The sequence below is a fragment of the Scylla paramamosain genome, chromosome 8 (assembly GCF_035594125.1).
Source record: "Scylla paramamosain isolate STU-SP2022 chromosome 8, ASM3559412v1, whole genome shotgun sequence".
NCBI lineage: Eukaryota > Metazoa > Arthropoda > Malacostraca > Decapoda > Portunidae > Scylla > Scylla paramamosain.
The window spans coordinates 4,552,501-4,573,128 of NC_087158.1; the positions used below are offsets into that span (position 1 = coordinate 4,552,501).

At 39.9% G+C, this 20,628-nt stretch overlaps 1 protein-coding gene across 3 annotated transcripts in view; it reads left to right on the forward strand.

Moving 5' to 3' along the window:
* LOC135102737 (heterogeneous nuclear ribonucleoprotein U-like protein 1) overlaps window positions 1-20,628 on the forward strand; it is a 93,744-nt gene that overhangs the window by 46,618 nt on the left and 26,498 nt on the right. For 2 of the 3 annotated variants that reach the window (XM_064008242.1, XM_064008243.1), the window contains exons 4-6: window positions 5,300-5,607; window positions 5,724-5,909; window positions 16,828-16,950. In XM_064008242.1, the coding sequence (XP_063864312.1) occupies window positions 5,300-5,607; window positions 5,724-5,909; window positions 16,828-16,950 (617 nt within the window). Of the gene's footprint in view, window positions 1-5,299; window positions 5,608-5,723; window positions 5,910-16,827; window positions 16,951-17,506; window positions 19,733-20,628 lie in introns of those variants that run through there. The other variant, XM_064008239.1, reaches the window with a different exon arrangement.

The following is a 20,628-nucleotide window of genomic DNA, read 5'->3' on the forward strand; positions in this document are numbered from 1 at the left end:
GCAAGACCAACAATGAGTGCTCGGCAGTCTGCCACCACCACCACTGCCTCTGCTCGAACAACTGACTTCTCCTCCTCCACACAAACCGAATTAGCGGCAATAGCAATGGCACTTGAACACGCCTACACCTACCACTGCCAGAATGCATTTATTGCCACTGACTCCATAACTGCCATTGCAGCGATCAACAAGCAGGATGGAGTCAGTGGCAATAAATGCATTCTGGCAGTGGTAGGTGTAGGCGTGTTCAAGTGCCATTGCTATTGCCGCTAATTCAGTTTGTGTGGAGGAGGAGAAGTCAGTTGTTCGAGCAGAGGCGGTGGTGGTGGTGGCAGACTGCCGAGCACTCATTGTTGGTCTTGCATACATATGCCTCCCCAGACCGCCCTGTCACCGGATCAGTGGATCCGTTAGTGAAATATGTGGCAATGTGTGCCCCTGGGCGGTGCTCATGTTATAGAGCCCTTCTTGTTCTAGTTCTGCCAGTGCACACAGGGTTTTCTTTTTCCGTGGTGTGTTGATGATGGTGGTGATGCATGTCGTTTCTCACGGGGGCGCACTGAGCCTCGGCAGTAATGGCAGCGGCGATTAATGTCTCCCAGGTGATCCCAGAGCAGTCAAGGGCTTCCACCACCCGTTTAAACCACCTGCCTTGGTTCCCCTGCTCACGGTGGTTGTGGAGAAGTGTGTGTAGGTGATCTGATTGGCCTCTGATGGTTGTCTTGATAAGGAGGTTGATGATCACAATGTTTATTCTTTGTGTAAGCAGAGGTACCTGTGCTTCACTCCTTAAATTGTCCACCTTCATCCATTTCAGGGCTCCCAGGGCTATTCTTAATGCCTCATTTTGGATGGTTGAAAAAGAGTCTTCATTAAATGAAAGCACAATGGAATTAGAAAGCTCTTCAGTTCATGAAAAAGATCAGCTTTCTTGTCAGGAACTCGCAATGCCCTCGACGGGAAACATAGCAACTCGAATTAGAACCCCATTGGCAAAGAAAACAAAGACCAGCCATGAAACAGGGTCCTCCGCTCATGAAATTTTGAAAGCATACTTTGAAAATAAGAAATCAAAACAAGATCATTTAACATCTTACTTTAAACGAGTAGAAGACACCGTCAGAACCTTTTCACCCCTTCTACAAATTGAAATTAAATCTCGCATTTCAGCTTTAGTTTCAGAATATGAATTGAAAAATTTTACAGCTGGCTCTATGCCTTCCCATTGCTATCCTTCCATTTCAGAATGCTCTACGCCTTCCCCATACTATACTGCAACTTCTATGCCTTCCCATTGCTATCCTTCCACTTCAGAACGCTCTATGCCTTCCCCATACTATCCTCCAACTTCTATGCCTTCCCATTGCTGTCCTTTCACTTCTATGCCTTCCTCAGACAATCCTTCAAATCCGCCATGTTTTACTCCTATGCCGAATGAACCAAACATGACTGATCTCTTAGAATTGTAGAACATTAGTAACCTCAGTATTTCTATAATGAGCAAGGAAATTTTGTTTTGAAAGATGTTTTTGTTCCCTTCAACAATTTAACTGAAGTTGATTAGTTTTACATAAATTTATATGTACACAAGTAAAAATATGCATGACTTAAAACACATACAGGTTGTCCCATAAAAAAGAGGCCCGAACTTTGAATTGATATAACTTTCAATCTATTGCATGTAATTCGGTTCTGTAAATATAATTTTTTGAATACAGCTTTTGTCTATCAAAGTTTGGGCCTCTTTTTTTTTGTGGGACACCCTGTATATTGCGAATATCAAATTATATTTTACCTGAGAGTCACAGCCAGTCATTCCTCTGCAGATATACATTTACGATAATTAGTATTTTGCTTGCATATAACTGGTTCCACAATTGATAGCAGTTCAACAAATTTGTCGTAACTCATGCAGAAATATTGAAAAAACTTTTTATCATCTCTCTTCAAATGAGGAAACAATGTGAAATATTCTCCTTCTTGTTCTCTAGATGCACATATAGGATGTATCCACTGTTTTTCTTCTTGTTCTTCCTCTGCAGCTGCTAAGGCAAGGGTTAAAATAACTTCTTCGTCACTACTATTATCACTCATTTTAGTATTTAGCAGGGAATCATGCCAGAGCTGCGGCACCTTTCTGTGTCGAGGTACTCTCAAGACTGAGAGGTAAACATAGCACCCTCGTCGTTTCCGATCCGATGTCGTCTGAGCTGGTGGGCGTACTGAATGTCGTGTCATGTCCATTCCGAGGCTTCGTAAGCTTCCGCGGCGTTTCCGATCTGATCTGGTGGACGACAAGCTTTATGGCCTATATTTCTTTACGGAGGGATTCTTGGTTGGCTTGCTGTGATGCACACACAGCTTTTAGGTCCTGGTTTTCCTTGTATAGTTGTTTTTTCTCGTCCCTCAGTGCCCTGACTTCCTGGTGTAAAGCTTGTATCTCCCTGATGATTGGAGTATTGACATCGCTGACCGCAGTGGGTGCCTGACTGGCTGTCGGACTCTCCGTAGCATCTGGATTGGGGGTGGTGGGCTGAAACACAGGCTGGGTCTGAGTGTGGGATGGACTGGCCTGGTGTGGGGGCTCCCTGAGCCTGCATCGGTGATGGTTGGTGACGACTCCAGGGTTGATTGTTCACCTTTGAGGGTTGAGTGGTTGTGGGCAGTGAGGGGTGGCTGTTGGTGCCTGTTGGGAGATGGTGAGGTAGTGCCAGGTGGTGAGTCGGCTGTGAAGCATGATGAGTCCCCTGAGGCAAAGGAGGGAAAGCACCGGGGGGAAGTACTGGTAAGGGAGAGGGAAGCACATGTGGTGGCTCCCTGAGCCTGCATCAGTGATGGTTGGTGATGATTCCAGGGTTGATTGCTCACCTTGGAGGGATGATTGGTGGTGGGCAGTGAGGGGTGGTTGTTGGTGCCTGATGAAAGATGGTGAGGTGGCGCTGGGTGGTGAGTGTGAATATGATGATGTGTCCCCAGAGGCTATGAGGGGAACATGCTGGGGGGAAGTACTGGCAAGGGGGTGAACTCACTGGGAGAAGGTACCACTGGTGTCATTTGACCCTAGGCGGTATGGAGGTGTGAATCTGGTCAGAGTAGATACCTGAAGCTCCAGGCATAGTGTCCCTGATAACATTTCGGGCACTTTGGTTTGATGTTTTCCCCATTGTCTATCTTCTCCCTGCACAGCTTGGAATCGTGATTTCTGGCACAGAACCCACACCCTGTGTCCCCACTTCTGGCATTTGCCAGAAGTGCCGGGAATGCGACCCTGCAGGGTCGCATTCCCAGAAAAAGGAGTGTTGAAGGTAGTGCTCCTTGTCAGAGTGCAATCACCTGATTCATGGGTGTTTGGTTGTTGCGGCGCTTTCCTCTCTCCATCCACAGCACATTCAGGAGGTCCTTGATGTAGTCCAGTGGCATATGGGATGGGTAATTGCGGATGACGATCTTCATTTTTTTCGTGTCCTCAGTTATCCTCTTCAGGGTCATGGTGGTGCCTTTGTATGAATGTCCAACCTCGGTGAGAAACTTGACGGTGTCCATGTCTCGAGTCACGGCGATAATGGTTTTCGCTGTCAGCCTTGGCTGCACCAACAGATTGTGATGTTTGTTGGCAACCTCTGCCAGCCATACTGCCCCGTCCCTTGGAGACAAGCCCTTCGGGAAAAATAAGCGGTAGGATTCCTGTTCCCGTGCTGGCTTGGTTTGCTGACATGCTGCCTGGTTGTCACCCATGTCGTGTTTGGCACCTTGTTTGCTTTTCTTTTTGTTTTTTTGCACTAACATGAATCCATTGTTCATGAGTTCTGTATTGGCATCCATATCACAAGGCAGTGATCGTTTCGCTGCCTTGCTGCTATGATTGTCTGTAGCACCACAAGTCACTATTGTGTCCTTGCAATGAGTGGTAATGGCACTCACACTGTTGCTATTGAGGGTTTGGGAGGTGCAAGGATCGGGCATCACTCTCGCTCGACAGGAAATAACTTGACCACTGTATAGGTCAGCAGGGAGCGGCATGGGTCGTCCACTTCTGCTGAGGTCACAGGTCAAACTGCATTGATTAGAGTTTGGCTTTGTGGCACGGTCACATTAGTTTCTAGTAACATAGGACAAAATGGCATTGATTTGGATTCAAGTTTTTTTGTGATGTGTGACTGTAAAACAAGTACATCCAAGACATCATTTTGTACACTGGTTGGCAAGCAAAAATCATCTCTGACCATTCTCTTGGCATGTCAGGGGCAGTTGTTGCGTCACTGCTGGACAAGTACCTGCGATGTGACCATGTCCTCTCTACCGACAATTGGTATACCAGCCCACTTCTTGCTTACTTCTTGAGAAAAAAATCAAACAGGTCTGTGTGACACTGTGAAGAGGATGAGTAAGAGGATGCTATAAACAGGTACTGCCAAGGAAAGAGGTTAACTTTTTTGCTGCTAATATCATGATCACTGAGTGGCATGAAAAGTGTGAACTTTTCCTCCTCCCCTGTGTCAGCAGGCCACCTGATATGAATGCAAAGACTGTGATATAGGGGTGTGTGTGGATCCATGCTTCAGGGAGTACCACACCCTGCTGCACTACTAATAAAAACAGAAAATACATATACACTTAGTCATAAATGTGTACACTATTATAATAAATGTTATATAAGTATAGTGTGTATGACTAATTCGAGTGAAAAAATGGTGTAAAAAAATACTTTTCAAAATCGAGGTTCCTCTCACATATGGAAATCCTGAGAAAACATGTGCATATGAAAAGTAGTAAATGGTGAAGCCTTCACTACCTCAAGCTCCTTGGCATGTCCAAGCAGGTTGCTGGAAGCAACTGCAAGATATGTGGTAACAAAGATGTGACAAAACAGTCCATAGGGATTACATCCAAGGTTTCGCTGCCACATTAAAAACTTTGGAGCCATATTTTCAAATGAAAATGGCCAAGGTGAGAACTTTTATGCATACTAGACATGTTTTTTCAACCATTTCAATAGATTATTAAGCAAAGGAAAAAAATCCCTGGCACTGGTGGTAAGTTTTGGTTCGAGGCTTTTAACACTTAGCGGGTTAATAGGTTGGCTATTGATTACATTTTCGTGTATTTATTCATAATATAAGTTAGTACAATAATTTTGAGATCTGCATGACTGAAGATGTAGTGAATTGAGATTATAATTTTTTCATGTAAGAAGGAAACTGTCAGTGTACTTTTTATGATTTTGAAATATTTAGGATCAAAAGCAAATTTAACTTTGATTGCTTAACATGTTTTGATGGTGTTATGTTTATCTTTTCAGACAACTCTGACCTCAGTTTAGTTATAAGTAAGGAGGACTTCTTGAGTGCCCAGCCACTTACTATGCAGGGCTTTGGCTATGTATGGCATGGTGTTCGAGCAACTTATGGATTCACTCGTGGTCGTGTCTTCTTTGAGGCTAAGGTAGAAGATTACATGCCGGTACCTCAGTTGGAGGAGGAAGAACAGCATCCCCATGTGTTGCGTGTGGGGTGGTCTGTTGATGATGCAGGCCTTACTCTTGGAGAAGACCCCTTCAGTTATGGTTATGGAGGCACTGGCAAGGCCTCTACCAACCTAAAATTCAAGGTTAGTGATAAATTTCTGTGGGAATATCCAACAATTAGCTTTGTAAAGATAATCATGTTGCATTGATTAATATGTGTTTGTTCCATAAACACTTAATGGTAACTTCTTTTGTGCAGAGCTATGGCAGGACATTTGGGAAAGGGGATGTCTTGGGTTGCTTTTTGGACCTGGAATCAGAACCTGTGGTGATGAGCTTCACTGTCAATGGGCAGCATCAAGGCATAGCCTACGAGGTGTCCCATTCTGATCTTGGTGATCAAGCACTCTTTCCTCACATTGTGACAAAGAACACCAGTTTCAGAGTAAGTGATTTTTGTTTCTTTAGTGTTTTTTTTGCTGGTAACTTTTTAGTAATTTTTGTGAAAAGCATTAGAGAACTTTGCCTGAGTGAACACTTGATTAGTTTGATCTTTGCAAGGTAGAGTAATACAAACAAGTATTATGAGAATGATGTGATTTATCAATAGATTGATGAATATATTTTGAGAGAAAGTTTAGAATGAATAAGGCAGGAAAGGTATGGGGAGGAATGAATGGAGTATATACTTAGTCTGTTAGAATAAATGCAAAGAGAGTATGAGGATGTAGTGGTACTAACATCATTTTATGGGACTAAGTCATGCAGCATGGGAGTAGGAGAGATGAGATGGTTGAGTAAATGATGTGTAACATGAGTAACATGTATGGATATAGTGAGAAATATGAAATGCAGAGAACTAGTGTTGAAAGGTTAATTGAGCAGAGAAGGGAATTTAAAAAATTGTTTAGGTGTGAAGTGAGAATACAAGAAGACATATTGATGAAGAGGATAAATGGATCAAATGTTTTGTTGTTCAGGCAAAGGGAACCTGAAAAACATAATATAAAGTCTGTCAAGACAAGTCAAGGCAGGATATGAGATCGCTCAACAACTAAAATAGAATCTAACCATGATATCTACATAGGCGTCATCATATTGAAGGGGTTAATGGGTAGCATGAAGTAGTCAGAGGGTGGAGGAGAGGGAGGAACAAGCCCTGAATCATCCAAGGTAGAGTTTTTAGGAAAGGTTTGAGTGAAGAGTTCAGCTTTAGAGATAGATGAGATGGCAGTGGTGCCATCAGGTTGAAATAAAGGAGGGAAAGATGAAGAAGCAAAGTTATTGGAGATGTTGTTTGGCTAGATGTCAGGCAGTGGTTCCATCTGGTTGAAATAAAGGAGGGAAAGATGAAGAAGGAAAGCTATTGGAGATAATTGTGGCTAGGTGCCAGAAGTCATGAGGGGAGTTAGATCTTGAAAGATTTTGACACTTTCAGTTAATGAAGAACAGACACCAGTTTAAGTCATGCTGATACAGATTGGTCTGATTGGAGAAAGTTTGTGTTAATTTGTACAAAACAGGAAATGAATGAGTCAGGCTTAAATACTTTTGGATTTTTTATGCATATGTACATATATAAATTTATCAATATGATATAGAACTAAATCATGATATGTAAAATATAATAACAACAGGGTGTTTATTTTATTTTTTGTATTTATTTGTTTATTTAATTTAATTTTTATTTTTTCATTTTTTATTTTCTACTTATTTATTTATTTATTTTTATTTATTATTCTTTTTCTTATTCTTATTTTTTTTTTGGCGGATGGGTTTGTTTTAATGCCAACCCTGCTGTGTATGCATCTGATGGCAAGATGTTAGATTTATTGTGAATGTGTTGTGTAAAGGTTTCCGTAAGAGTACATTTGGCTGTCAAGTACACAGATCCTATTCAGATGCTATTCAGAAAGTATGTGAGAGGTGTTTCTATGGCAATTGAATAAAAGACAGATTGGTCTGTTTAATGTTTTGTGTAGTCTGATAGATTATTAAGGCAGCGGTCAGCCACTATGGATTTCTCAGCACATTGAAGATTGTGTAACATCTGTGACATTACTTATTTTGACCATCTCCTTTCCATTAATCCTTGGGATGTGTTTTGTAGCTTAAGTGATTAGTTGTGATGGCAACAGCAGTCAATCACTGCAGATTTCCAAATAATAAACATTGAGTGTTAGAGGATAGTGACTAGAGGATTTAATATTGAAAATATTGCTTCTGTACTCCTGACCTTGGGACTTAATTGGATCTCATGATAACACTGAAATAAGCTGCTAGAGTACCTGCTTTCTGGCCTGTTCCCAGACTGGTAATGGTGAGCTTGTCAATTTGAACATTATTTAGCAATACTTACAAAGCTGCTCCCTACCTCTTTTATGTGATTATCCATCTGGTAGTCCATACAGAGGAAGAATCATGGAAGGAGGTGACCTGTGCTCATCCTCATGTATAGCTAAGTGCAAATGCAAGCCAATTTTGTCCATTCCCAGTAAATAATAATAATAATAATAATAATAATAATAATAATAATAATAATAATAATAATAATAAACGGTTTATTCTTTAGGCAGTTAACAAACTGAAAATGTACAGAGGGGGTGGGGGAAATACTTAATATTTATCCTAAAGCTAAGTCTAATCTAGAAGAGAAAATACTATTGATTGATAGCGTGCACCATGGTGGAAATTGTGCTGAGTCTGTACCGGTCTGTGCGCGGCGCCTTTAGGGGCGCTATCTTGTTGTGGTGTCTGGTAGCACAGACCAGGTGAGGCGCGTCAGGCAGCAGCATGTGTCTGAGACGTGGATGATGCAGCAGTTCCCTTCCAAACTTCTCCAGAGTCTCTTGGTGCCTGGTGGATAGTCTGGACAGACTCAGGGTGGTCAGGGTTTCATTGTAGGTGGTGTAGGTAGGGCCAAGGATGATGCTGCATGCCCTTTTCTGCACACTCTCTAGCTGTACCTGTTGAGTGTGTGTGAGGGAGGAGGACCATGCTGGGGAGGCATACATGAGTTTGGGGAGGATGAAGGTGAGGTACACCCCCCCTTAACTCATCTGTTGGCATCCCCAGCGACCTGAGTCTGTGCAGCATGTATAGTAAGCGCTGTTAGATGAGGAATCACATTTATGGAACTTGTGGGCACAGTGAAAGAATATTTCTTTTGAGATGAGAGAGCAGTGAGGGGCAGATGGGGCAAGGCAAGACAGGAGCTGTGGGTGTGCGAGCTGTAGCCAGTGCCATATCCAGTGTAAAGAACACGCACCGGCCACCACCCTTGTAGAGTGGCTGATGATGTATTGTTATTCAGTCTCTACTGCCAGCTGAACTAAAATAATGAGTCAGACAAAAACACCATTAGAAAGGAGGATAGTTGCTTCTTATGCTGTAAGTTTTATTTTTCTAGGATCTATATTAAAGGAAATGTAACTAAAAATAAGAGTGATTTCTTTTAAAAAAAAAAAAATACTAAAAAGTTCCCTTCTCCAAACACCTGTTGGTTAAGGTTTAAAGCTCATAGTTATTACTATTATTATCATCAGAGTCTGTGCAGCTGATCACTGTAAAGTGAGGGCAGGAGTCCTTTCTCCTTGTCAGGGGCCAAGGGCCTTAGAAAGTGGTGTGAATGTGAAAGTTGTGTGCCTCGTCCAGAGTACCCTCATTTTTTGGGGAAGGGAGAGCCTTAGTATATGTATTATATAGATAGTTAATTATTAGTAGTATTAAAGGGGGCCTCAGCAAAAAAAATCAATTTTTTTACCTCAACCTCGAACTTTTTTTTTTATAGTTTAATTACCCTTGAAATCTGCTGAGTTTTCTGTGAAAATGGCATCTTGATACCAAAATTCCTTCTGTGTTTATTTGCATTCTGTTTAAAGGTCCATTTAAAAGTCCCACACACTGCAGGCCATGTGGCTTGTCACCATTCACAACTTTAGTCTTTTTTCTTTTCTTTTCTTTTTTTTTAATTTTATGATATATAGTAATATGAAGCACACTGGCAGTTTAGGGGTGCAGGCCACCACGAGCGTTGTGTCTCACCTCAGGTAACATGTTGGAAAGCTACTCATCTGACTGCCTTCACGCCTTGATTAGTTTCCTGGTAGTACTCGCTCAGGCTGGATACTACTCCCAAGTAAATCTATGGCCATGACATGTCCTTCCAAACAAGATGTGGCAGAGGGCAAGAATTCAAGCTTTACAGGAGAAGAATAGAGTGAAACAAGCGAGTCAGGCTATCTTATCGTCCTTGCACGTGATAACACCACCTCCATCACCTCAGCCTCACGACAGCAACTGTCCTCAACTTCACAGCATTTGCCTTCACCATCACTAAGTGTAAACACTAAGTGTAAAACAAGTCACAAGATCAGACATGTCGCCAACTCCTGCAAGACAAAATTCCTTCCCCTTCAGAAGATGAAGAGAGATATTTACTTTCGTGCTTCCAACTGGAAAGCATCATAGGAAAAAAGGTGAAAAAAGCATTGATGCTTTGTACAATGCCATTGACTGCTCTATTGCTATCACCTGTAACATCTACACAGATCATGAAGATGTATCTGTAAACCCACAGCAGCTGATGGATGGTGCAGGGAAAGGAAATTCTACAGAGATGAACCATAAACTTATCTGGCCCTGAACAACAACCTAGGATGTAATGGCCTGAACAGAATTTTTTCAAGCACTAAGCACTCCCCCAATGTCAAGTGGAAAGTTCAACCGATATGCAAACTTCTTGTATGAGATGTGGCAATACCTCGAAGCAATTAGAGACGTCGCAGTGAGGCTGGTAGATACCTATCAGCGCCAGCATTTTTAATTGTCTCCGATTTCCTGGGGCAAAGGGGTGTCTTAGCTAAATTTGAAATCGATGTGCAAGAAAAGTACAGCATGAATTGCTGCACAAGTGTATCTAAAATTAAAAACATAACCCTTAATATTAATATTCATACTTACTGGTGTATGATAAGGCTTTGTTAATTGAATTATAAGATAAAACTAAAAATAGGTAATGATTTTTTTAAGTAAGTATGAACAGTAAAAATAAAAGGATGTTGATTTTGGCTTGTGCATTTTATCTGGGAATGTTGAAATATATCAGATATCACTGACACGTCCTGTATATGAAAGTAATCAGTGAAATAAAAAAAAAGAACAGCACCGCTGGCGGACGTACGACGTACTTATCTTGATCATGATTCTTCAGTTAAAGAAAGCGCCGTGCGCCGTTAGGAAGGAGTGTAAAGTGTAAACAATAGCCTCTCAGTTCTGCCGATACAAAGGCCTTTACTTTGCTTTACTATATCCAGAATAGGGTATACCTCATTCTTTCAGGAATTTTCTTAATTCCGCTGTAGTCCATGATTGTGGCGGTGATGTATCCATTGTGCAGGGTAGTTGAGTAAGCGTGGTCCTGTGTTTTGGTTTGCTCGCTGCCCAAGTACCCGAGGATAGTGATCGTACCGCAAAAATAGTCTGATACAAAATTATATTTTCTTTACATTAAATGGCTTTGCCTGTTGTTTAGTACATGAAAATGCAAGTATATATTAGTATACTTCCATTGAGGTCAGTAGAAAATTACAGATTGCCTGCCTTGATACACTTATAGGCTCTTTTAAGAATATCATCTGAAATTATGAATAGAGGCTCAAACAATGTCATGTGCTGTCAGTTATCACGAAATTAATTGACTTAAAATTCAGACGCATTACTGTGCAACGATACACCTTTGTAAGCTTGTAAAACCTTTCCCCAAAAAGTATTTATTTTCCGGCGAGAATTAAAAATTCTGGCGCTATCTGGTATCAAAACGCTCACTGCGACGTCTCTAATTCAGAAGAAAGCACACGAAACAATTGTACAGCAGAAGACAACCAAGAGGACAAGAGAAGCAAAATCAAATCAGCATTATGAGGCAGGAAGCTTCTAACCTGGCGACAATGAGGGTGGTGCCCTCTGATATCCCCACCCGCGAGTGAGCAGCATCCTGTAAATTAGGAGGGAACAGGTCCCAAACAGGCCTGAATGTTACAATAAATCCTTGTTTTACCTGGATTTATCTTATTATCAGAATATGTGTAAAACTGTACCACATAGAGCTTGCAAATTTTGTGAAACTCACTCAACAGGAAGTGGTTCATATCTTAAAACTAAAGTTATTGGCATTTCAAGCTAAATAACTCCATTGTTTTTCAAGTGATTGTGTATGTACATATATCTATGGAAAGGAGCAAAGGAGATTTTTTCATCGAGAGACAATTTTTTTTTTTAAATACCTGGGAGATTTTTTTCTGAAAAAAAAAAGTCACCAATATTTCTTAATTTATTTTTGATAATGGCATTCGATAATTGAAATCTTTTTCAATCAAAATTAAGCCACATGTATCTATTGTATCCATACTGATTTTCAAAACGGTAAGTTGAAAAATAGTTGAGCTATAATGAATAACACCAAAGCTTTTTTTTTTCAGCATGGATTAGTTCATATCCAAAAATAATCATATTTCAGTGGAACTTTGGGATTTTATTTTTAAGGTACAAAGGAATATACTCACCAAAAAGTCATGAAGATAGGAAAAAAAATGAATGTCACCCACAAAGTAACTAGAGGCAGGGGTAAACCAATGTGTGCTATGAAAGTACAGTTGAACTTGGATTTTAACTTAATCCGTTCCTGAATGCCATTCAGAATTTGAAATGTACGAAAACCGAAGCAGTTTTCTTCATAAGAATCAGTCTAAAATAGATTAATCCGTTCTCAGACACCCGTCCACCATGTCTTAGCGGGTAATGGCCTACCTTCTCACTGCTAAGATGGCTGCCCCACAACATCTCCAGCTTAGAAATTTTTTTATCCTGAAAGGATGTATTTAATGAACTCAGTGGCACAGAACTTATTGAAAGATATTTAGACCATGCAGGCATTCTTTCTCACCGATCAAGTGAGGGAAGCCCTACCGAGTGACAGAGAGGAGCAACCCACTCACTGCCATAATAAAAGTGATCATAACACTTAGACATCTTGCTGCTGGGAAAAGGTATTGGGAAAATGTAGTTGTGCATTAATGATGGCATTGTGGGTCAGAGAGAGAGCCACAGGAGGCTTGGGATTGCTCCTGAACGTCAAATCTTGTTTGTTTACGTTGAGGAACTTCAACTGGATCATATTTAATTTATTTCAAAGATTGAATTGCTGTCTTACCTTTTGTGTGTCTCCTCCAAATATATAAAAATGAAGGAAATATTTGTAGTTTCTATAAATATTAGTAATAAATGGCAGATACGTCACGTAGTATTTTAAATCAAGTAACTTTGTTTGAAAACCGAATTATGGTACGGCAACTAAAGCAGTTACAAGTTAAAATTTTTGCTCAAAAACCGAGTTGTTTGGAAAGAGAGACATTTGGTAACTGAGGTTCCACTGTATGTGGTCAGCTGTGGTATACCTAAGCTTCTGGAGTGTAACAGGATGATCTGCAAGACTATCCTTTTCCACCTTGGGCTGATAGGGCTAAGAGTGTGTATGTGTGAGGGTATGGTGGTATGTCTGGGTCACCCTGTGTGGGATTGCTGGCTTGGTATATGTATGTAGAGGTGGCTAATTTGGAACAAAAGTGGCAATCTCTTGAAAGTGCAGTTGTGGGCAGTGTGGAGCAAGTTTGTGGGATGAGATGGGTTGGAGGTGGTGTGAGGAGGTTAGTGTGGCTGTAGAGGAAAGAAACATGTCATGTGGCTGCAAAAGAAGGATCAAGAGTTGTACAACAAATACAGAGAGAAAAGGAACCAAACAAAGATAGTATTGCAGGATGCAACAATGAAGGCAGATGAGAGATAGGTTAGCAAATTCCAGGTGTACAAGAAAATATTCTAGTAAGAAGTAAAGGGGACAAAGAAAGAAACTTTTGGGGATGAAGAGAATGTGAAAGCAGGTGATGGGACAGTGTAGAGTGAAAAAGATGCAGTGTACAAAAGGGTGGAATATTTTGAAGGATTGTTAGATATAGAGAAGAAGGATGGAACACTGCTGCAGTTGTTGGAGGAAATAGAGTCTAGGCATAAAGATAAGTAAATAATTCTCTTGAAGGAAGTAGTATGAAAGGCTGTAAGGGAAATGACGGAAAAGCTGCAATTTGGATGATGTGCTGTGCATGTGTAGTTCCCTAATATAAGAGAAAAAGGGATAGGCAGGAATATTCCAATTATAGGGTCATTAGTTTGCTGAATGTGGTAAGGAAGGTAGGCTGCTGATAAGGATAACCAGAGAAGGAACAGAAAATGCCATCCAAGAAGAACAGGGAGGTTCCAGAAAGTCAAGAGGTTGTGTAGACCAGGTTTTTTGCAGTAAGGTAGTTGTGTGAAAAGTTTTTTTTGGGAAGGGAAGGAAGTCTTTTTGGCCTTTATGGACCTGGAGAAAGTGTATAATAAGATTGACAGGAAAGGACAATGGAATGTTCTGAAAGTATATGGAGTTGGAGGCAGGCTGTTAGAAGAAGTGAAGAGTTTCTATGTAAATAGCAGGGCATGTGTGAGAGTTGGTGATAGTGTGAGTGAGTTCTTCCCATTCATAGTAGGTTTCCATGTTTTTGAAAGCATGGAGTAACAGATTCTGTGTTTGGCATATTGACATAAGGGAAAGTTATCTTTTGTGGCCGCTTTGCTTCAGCTGACAAAAAAGGCTTTCTTTTAAACAGAATGTTTTACTGAGGTGATGTGTGATGCTTGGAAAATATATAAGCCATGATTACATAGTACAAATGTTAGGGTTTCCCTAGAATAGTGAAACAAATTGAAAAATGCGCTGCATAACTATTGGCAATGAAAATACTGATGTGCTCTGGTGAAGAAATGGAGTGAAGAGGGACACAAGGATGTGCCTTACGACAAACATGGTGGTGGGTTACCCCAAAATGTTTGACAATACCTTGCATGGTATCAAGAGACAGTTAAAGGTACATCCTTAGCTTACATGGGAAAAAAAAAAAAAAAAAAAAAAAAAAAAAAAAAAAATATATATATATATATATATATATATATATATATATATATATATATATATATATATATATATATATATATATATATATGGAGCACCCCACCACCATACCATGTTTGTGGTGAGGCACATCCTCATGTCCCTCATCACTCCATTTCTTCACCAACACATTTGCAGTCTTTTCATTGCTTGTAGTTATGCGGCATGTTTTTCAATTTGTTTCACCATTTTAGTGAAACTAATACTCGTTCTATGTAATTGTGGCTTGTATATTTTCCAGGCATCATACATTACCTCAGTAAAACACTTCATTTGAAGCAAACAGAGCTGTCTTATTAAGCAAAGCAAGGAGAGATAACTTTCCCTTATGTCAATATGTCAAACACTGAATCTGTTATTCTCTGATTTCACAAACATGAGGGGCTAACCTAAGTTGCCCCATAGTTATTTTCTCTTGGCAGATTTTTTCAAACTGAGCAGGGGCAAGTTGCCAGTTTGTGCAATGTGATGCTCATGTTCATGGGAGTTCTAATCGCAAATGGCACTGACTGTATTTAGCCATTTTTCAACAATTTTGCCAGTACAAGTTGGTGTCCCATCCTGTTGTAAAATTTTGGCTTCCATCATTTCAAAAGATGATTCAAGGTAATTCATTAACAGTTCCAAATACATTTTTATAATGGCAGTACTGTTTTTAGGGAACTAAATAATATCACTGAGGCCATTGAAACCATTAAACTCTGAGTGTGTTTTGTGGTTTTCTGAGTGTAGTAAGGGTCATTGGGATTGCCTGTACACTGATAGATGTACCACTCACACAAAATGCTTTCATCATACCACAGTACTGTATGCCACTTAACTAATAGTCCATTCTTCTTATTTCTTTTGACTGTGGTACCCAGGGTCATGGCACAAAGTATCATGGACATTACATAGAAAAACACCAGCTAGTATATATTATGATACCCTTCCTTAATTTGATGTTCTGTAAGGCTAGGATTTACCTCTAGCTACCTCCTGAGAAGTATCCTTCATCTCTCTGATACTTTATGGGTTTTGTGGGAGTGGTAAGCTTTTGCTCCTACCAGCTTTTAGATTTTGTATTACCTCTTGGACAGTGTTGAGATTCAATCACTTTTGATTGCAGATTTCTTTGCAACTAAGACTTGGTTTAGAGACCAGTGATGGCTTGAATAGTTTTCTCATTGTTGTACTTACTACCCATATCTACAAGGCTCTGATACATAGAAACAGAAGTGCAATACAAGAATGGAAGACAGGAAAAGGAAAAGGTCAATCTCAAGTATCAGCTCTCTTTGACAACTGATAATGTACTGAGGAGCATCTCCACCCACACTTTGAGAAGGAGGGTGTACCTCACTGCCAAATGAATGATATCTCACTCTACTCTTTTGGCTATCTTGCAAGAAGAGAATTAGACTTTGCAGAAAGTTACCATGCTGTCTTAGTGGATTTCCTTGTACACACTACATACTTAATGCATTAACCACAATTACTTGGGGGGATCACAGTACATTGTCACCTGGCATGATGTTTGATCATGGGTGGCCAAAATAGGAAACCTCATGGCATGCATCAGCAGTGGTATGATAAGTTTATCGTGCTGCTCTAGGGGTAGACCGCTTCTGTTGTTGGACTTAGGTATGCTGGCAAACTGACCCATATGCAGTATGTATAATTTAGAGCTGGGGAATACTTATGAATATTTGTGCTTAGGGGGATGGGGTCTTAGGGGGATGATGGTCTTATCTATTCCCTTTTTTTAGGGATGTCAGCTGGGTATATTTATACCTGGAGAATGTTTGGAGATCTGTCATAACTTCTCCCTATTGTGGAAATATTTGCCTTGTATAAATAAACACTGGAAAATATTTTAGGTAATTAAAATCAAGGAAGTTATTATTGCTGATACCAAGAATGGAGTTGTCCTAATTGATTCCCTTGAAGCACACAAAGAGGACAGGCTTGCTAATCTTACATTCCTCTCAGTTTGCAAGACCTTAACTCCTTGGTCTATGGCCTATAGAATATAGGGCAAGTAATTGTAATTATTGGTATTGGAAGTATACCAATAATCTGATATGCTAACAGGTTATAGTGTGAGATAGACAAACCCAGCTTGTCTTTGCTAAGTCTCAAGATTCATACCTGTGACGTGAGGCTAGCACTTAAACCCCCAATGATCTTGTACATTATTGTTTATTGTCACAGTTCCCGAGTAGTAAGAAATTTTTTTTTGCAGTTTTTGGTAAAATTCCCCAGAAGGAGCATTGTACTCAACAATTAAATTATTACTTTTGAAGGTCAGTTTGTATATTGATGCTAAAATCCCTTTTTGCAGGTAAATTTTGGATCTGAACCAGCATGGATGGAACCCCTCAGTGGTTACACCTTTACTGGCAAGATTCCATTGGAGGACCGGGTGCTTGGTACTCAGGCACCAGAGAAGAGGGAAGATGCTGAAGTAAGTGGATTCCTCTTGTATTGTAGATCTCTTTGCCCTTATGCTGTTCCTATTCTGTATGTTAGTGATGGGATTTTTCATTCTGGTCACAAACTTACAACCAGTGGCGGCTCGTCAATAGGGACTGCGAGACTGCAGCCTCCCCAGTGGATTTCTAGGATTCACGAAAATAATGTTAATTTATTTATGTTTGACTATCATTCACATGAAAACACCAATTCTCATATGTTTATATGAAAAAAAAATACTGCAAAACAATGAGGAAATACGGAAATTATTTACTATTTAATGATATGAAAGCGGGGAGAAATGGGGGGAGGCTTCCCGGGCGGAATGGTGAGTGTAGACTGCGTCCAGCACAGTCTTGTCTCGGCCGTTGTTGTTGCTAGGTGAGTGTTTTTGCGTCGGTCTTATTTTCGATTGTGTTTTTCAATTTGTCAGGGATGATTTTAAAATATTATTGATCAGTGATGGCTTGTGCTCAATCTTGATTATCATAGATGGTGTAAAATCTCAGAAACATCGTATAAAATAGTATTTTTTTTTCTTTTCCCAGGTAGGCCTAGCAGTATTTTGCAAAATGGCACAAGAAGCAAAGACGGTTTCTGCATTGAAAGAACTCAATTTTTCACAGTTAACACTTCAAGAGAAGGTAGCAATTAAACAAGCAGGTCGCCCATTACCAGACATTAATATTGTGCAAGAAGGAGTAAGCCACAACAAGAAGTATATTCGCAGTTTTAATTGTGATTGGTACCAAAGGAAAACATGGCTCTGTGGATGTGAAGTTAAGAATGCACTATTTTGCTTTCCATGTCTGTTGTTTGGAGGCGATTCAGCATGGTCCAAAGATGGTTTTGCATGCATAAAGAACTTGAAAGAAAAAACAGAGAAACATGAGAATTCTAGGAAGCATATTGATAATGTAATTTCTCTATCTGTTCTTGGGAGTGTAAATATTAAAGAAAGACTTAGTGAAGCATACAGACTTTCAGTGAATGCACATAATAAGAATGTTACCAAGAATCGTGAAATTTTGTCCAAGATTATAGACTGCATAAAATTTTGTGGACACTTTGAACTACAACTACCTTTGTGTGGACATGATGAAACTGATGACTCTGCTAATCCAGGTGTATTTAGAGGACTTATAAATCATGCATCACAATTAGATCCTGACTTAAGGGCCCATTTAGAAAGTAATGCAGTCTTCAAAGGTGTCTCCAAGACTATTCAGAATGAAATTCTCGATTGTCTGCTGCAAATATATCGTGATCAGATCAGAAAAGAAATTAAAGAAGCTCCCTTTGTTGCTGTTATGGCAGACGACACTACAGACGTTTCAGAACACACTCAAATAGTTATTGTTCTAAGGTACTTGCTAGGTGAAGAGGTTGTTGAGAGATTTTGGGGATTTTTCACTCCAGAAAATCAAACAGCGGATGGGTTGTCGAAATGCATCCTTGATCAGTTAAACACAGTCCTTGAAGGGAATGCAGAGAAACTGATAGCTCAAACATTTGATGGTGCAAGTATTATGAAAGGTAAGAAGAGGGGTGTTCAGGCTAAAATAAAATCAGTCTACAATAACGCCCACTTCATTCACTGTTATGCCCACCAACTTAATCTTATTATGCAAAATGCTGCAAGTGTTACACGGGGTTCACGAATATTTTTCTCTAACCTTTTGGGCATAGCAGCATTTTTTTCAAGGTCACCTCTACGTTTAAATGTTCTTACAAAGCACATGACTAGCTGCATTCCACGCCCGTCTTCTACAAGGTGGAACTTTCATAGTCGCACTGTCAACAAGGTTTATGAACATTTTGAACCCTTAAAAAAATGCATGGAGGAAATACAGAGTACATCAAATGCTACTATAACCATACGAGAAGCAACAGGTATTTTGAAGACCCTGAATGATGAAAGTTTTAAGTTTTGGTTGGAGCTTTTCCACCAGATAATGCCTCATGTAGAAGTGATTTTTCACCAAATGCAGTGTAGAGACATTGATGTGACTAAAGCACATGAGTTTATTACGAACTTCAAAAGGGCCATTTCTGAAATAAGAAATTCCAAATACTGTGAAAATCCCACAAAAACACTCATGGCTGAAGCAAAAGAAGTGTGTGACTGTGTGTGTGCTGATATAGCTGATAGATTTTCTTTCACTAAACAATTAGTAGCTGCTAAATTGTTCAACAAAGACTGTTTCACTAACTTCAAGCAAAAAGTGACTTTAGAAGAAGTTGAAATAACCACTGAAGCTTACCCCATGATTGCCAAAGAAAGACTTTTGAATGAACTTAGAGCATTCTATGACAGAAGTGATTTGCATGAGTTTTCCAAATTGAGGGAACTATTAAAGATTGTGAATGAAAATAACTTGGGTGATGTACTCTGTGAATTGACAAAACTTATAAAAATTCTTTTGACAATTCCAATGACTACAGCAGAGCCCGAACGTTGTTTTTCAACCCTGAAGAGGGTCAAAACTTTCTTAAGGAGCACTATGAAGCAGGAGAGGCTAAATGCACTTGCCATGATTTCAATAGAGAAGATTTCTATGAATAATATGCCAGGTTTAAATGAAAAAGTTATTGATCTTTTTGCACAAAACAGGAACAGGAGAATGGACTTCCTTTTCAAATAGCCTAAGCCAGCACTAAGGAAGTCAAGCATGTACTGTTAGGATAAGACCTAAAGAATTAAATAATTATCTATCTTTATAATCTATCAATCAATGGTATGTTAAACAATAACAATAAAAGCATTTAAGATTTTATTTGTCTGAATGTGAGACAGCCCCCCCATCAGTAACAGTCACGAGCCGCCACTGCTTACAACTACTGTGAACTTTTGAGACATGCCATGCCCTTTTTGTGATAAGTCACCTTGCTACTGTCAAATTTGGGTGATGCATGCTTGAGGTAGTTCCTTTTTTTCTTTCTTTTTCTTTCTTTCTTTCTTTCTTTCTTTCTTTCTTTCTTACTAAGTCTTTTAGAATTAGTCTTTGACAAAGTTCCGTAATATATATATATGTAGTATTGGTGTATGAAGTTGAGACCTGCCATTCAGAAATTGCCAGTAAACAGCTCCCAACTCCATTTGCTATAAAACCTACATGATCTCACCCAGCTCCAACTGATGAGTGTTGGTAACTTCCCAATAATAGAGTGGTCACATGATGATGTCTTGGTTCCTTAAGGCCACTTGAAACTGGAATTTTGTTGTGGGATGGAATTTATCCCACATGCTTTGTTTCATGTGCTTGGCTCATGGCATGCATCAGCGGTGGTATGGTAAGTTTATTGTGCTGTTTTAGGGGTAGACCACTTCTGTTGTTGGTACCTTCAGCATTCTGTTATCTCTCATGGTTGAAGGTAATGTGTCTGTTATGGGTGTAATGTGTCTGTATGGGTGTTCTCTATGTGACATCCCTCTTGCCATGTTACTGGAGCAAAGTCATGGTTCTCATTCTCAGGGCTATCCAGCAGCTTGTTCTGAAGTCCTGGGTACCTGGTCCTCGTAATGTTACAAAGAATCAAACATGCTTTCACAATCAGCTTTACAGTGGAGGGGTCCTGTTGCATTGTGGTGAGCAAAATCTGGAATCTGTTAGCCAGGATGCCAAAGGCATTTTCCACTACCCTCCTACCTCAAGAAAGCCTGTAGTTA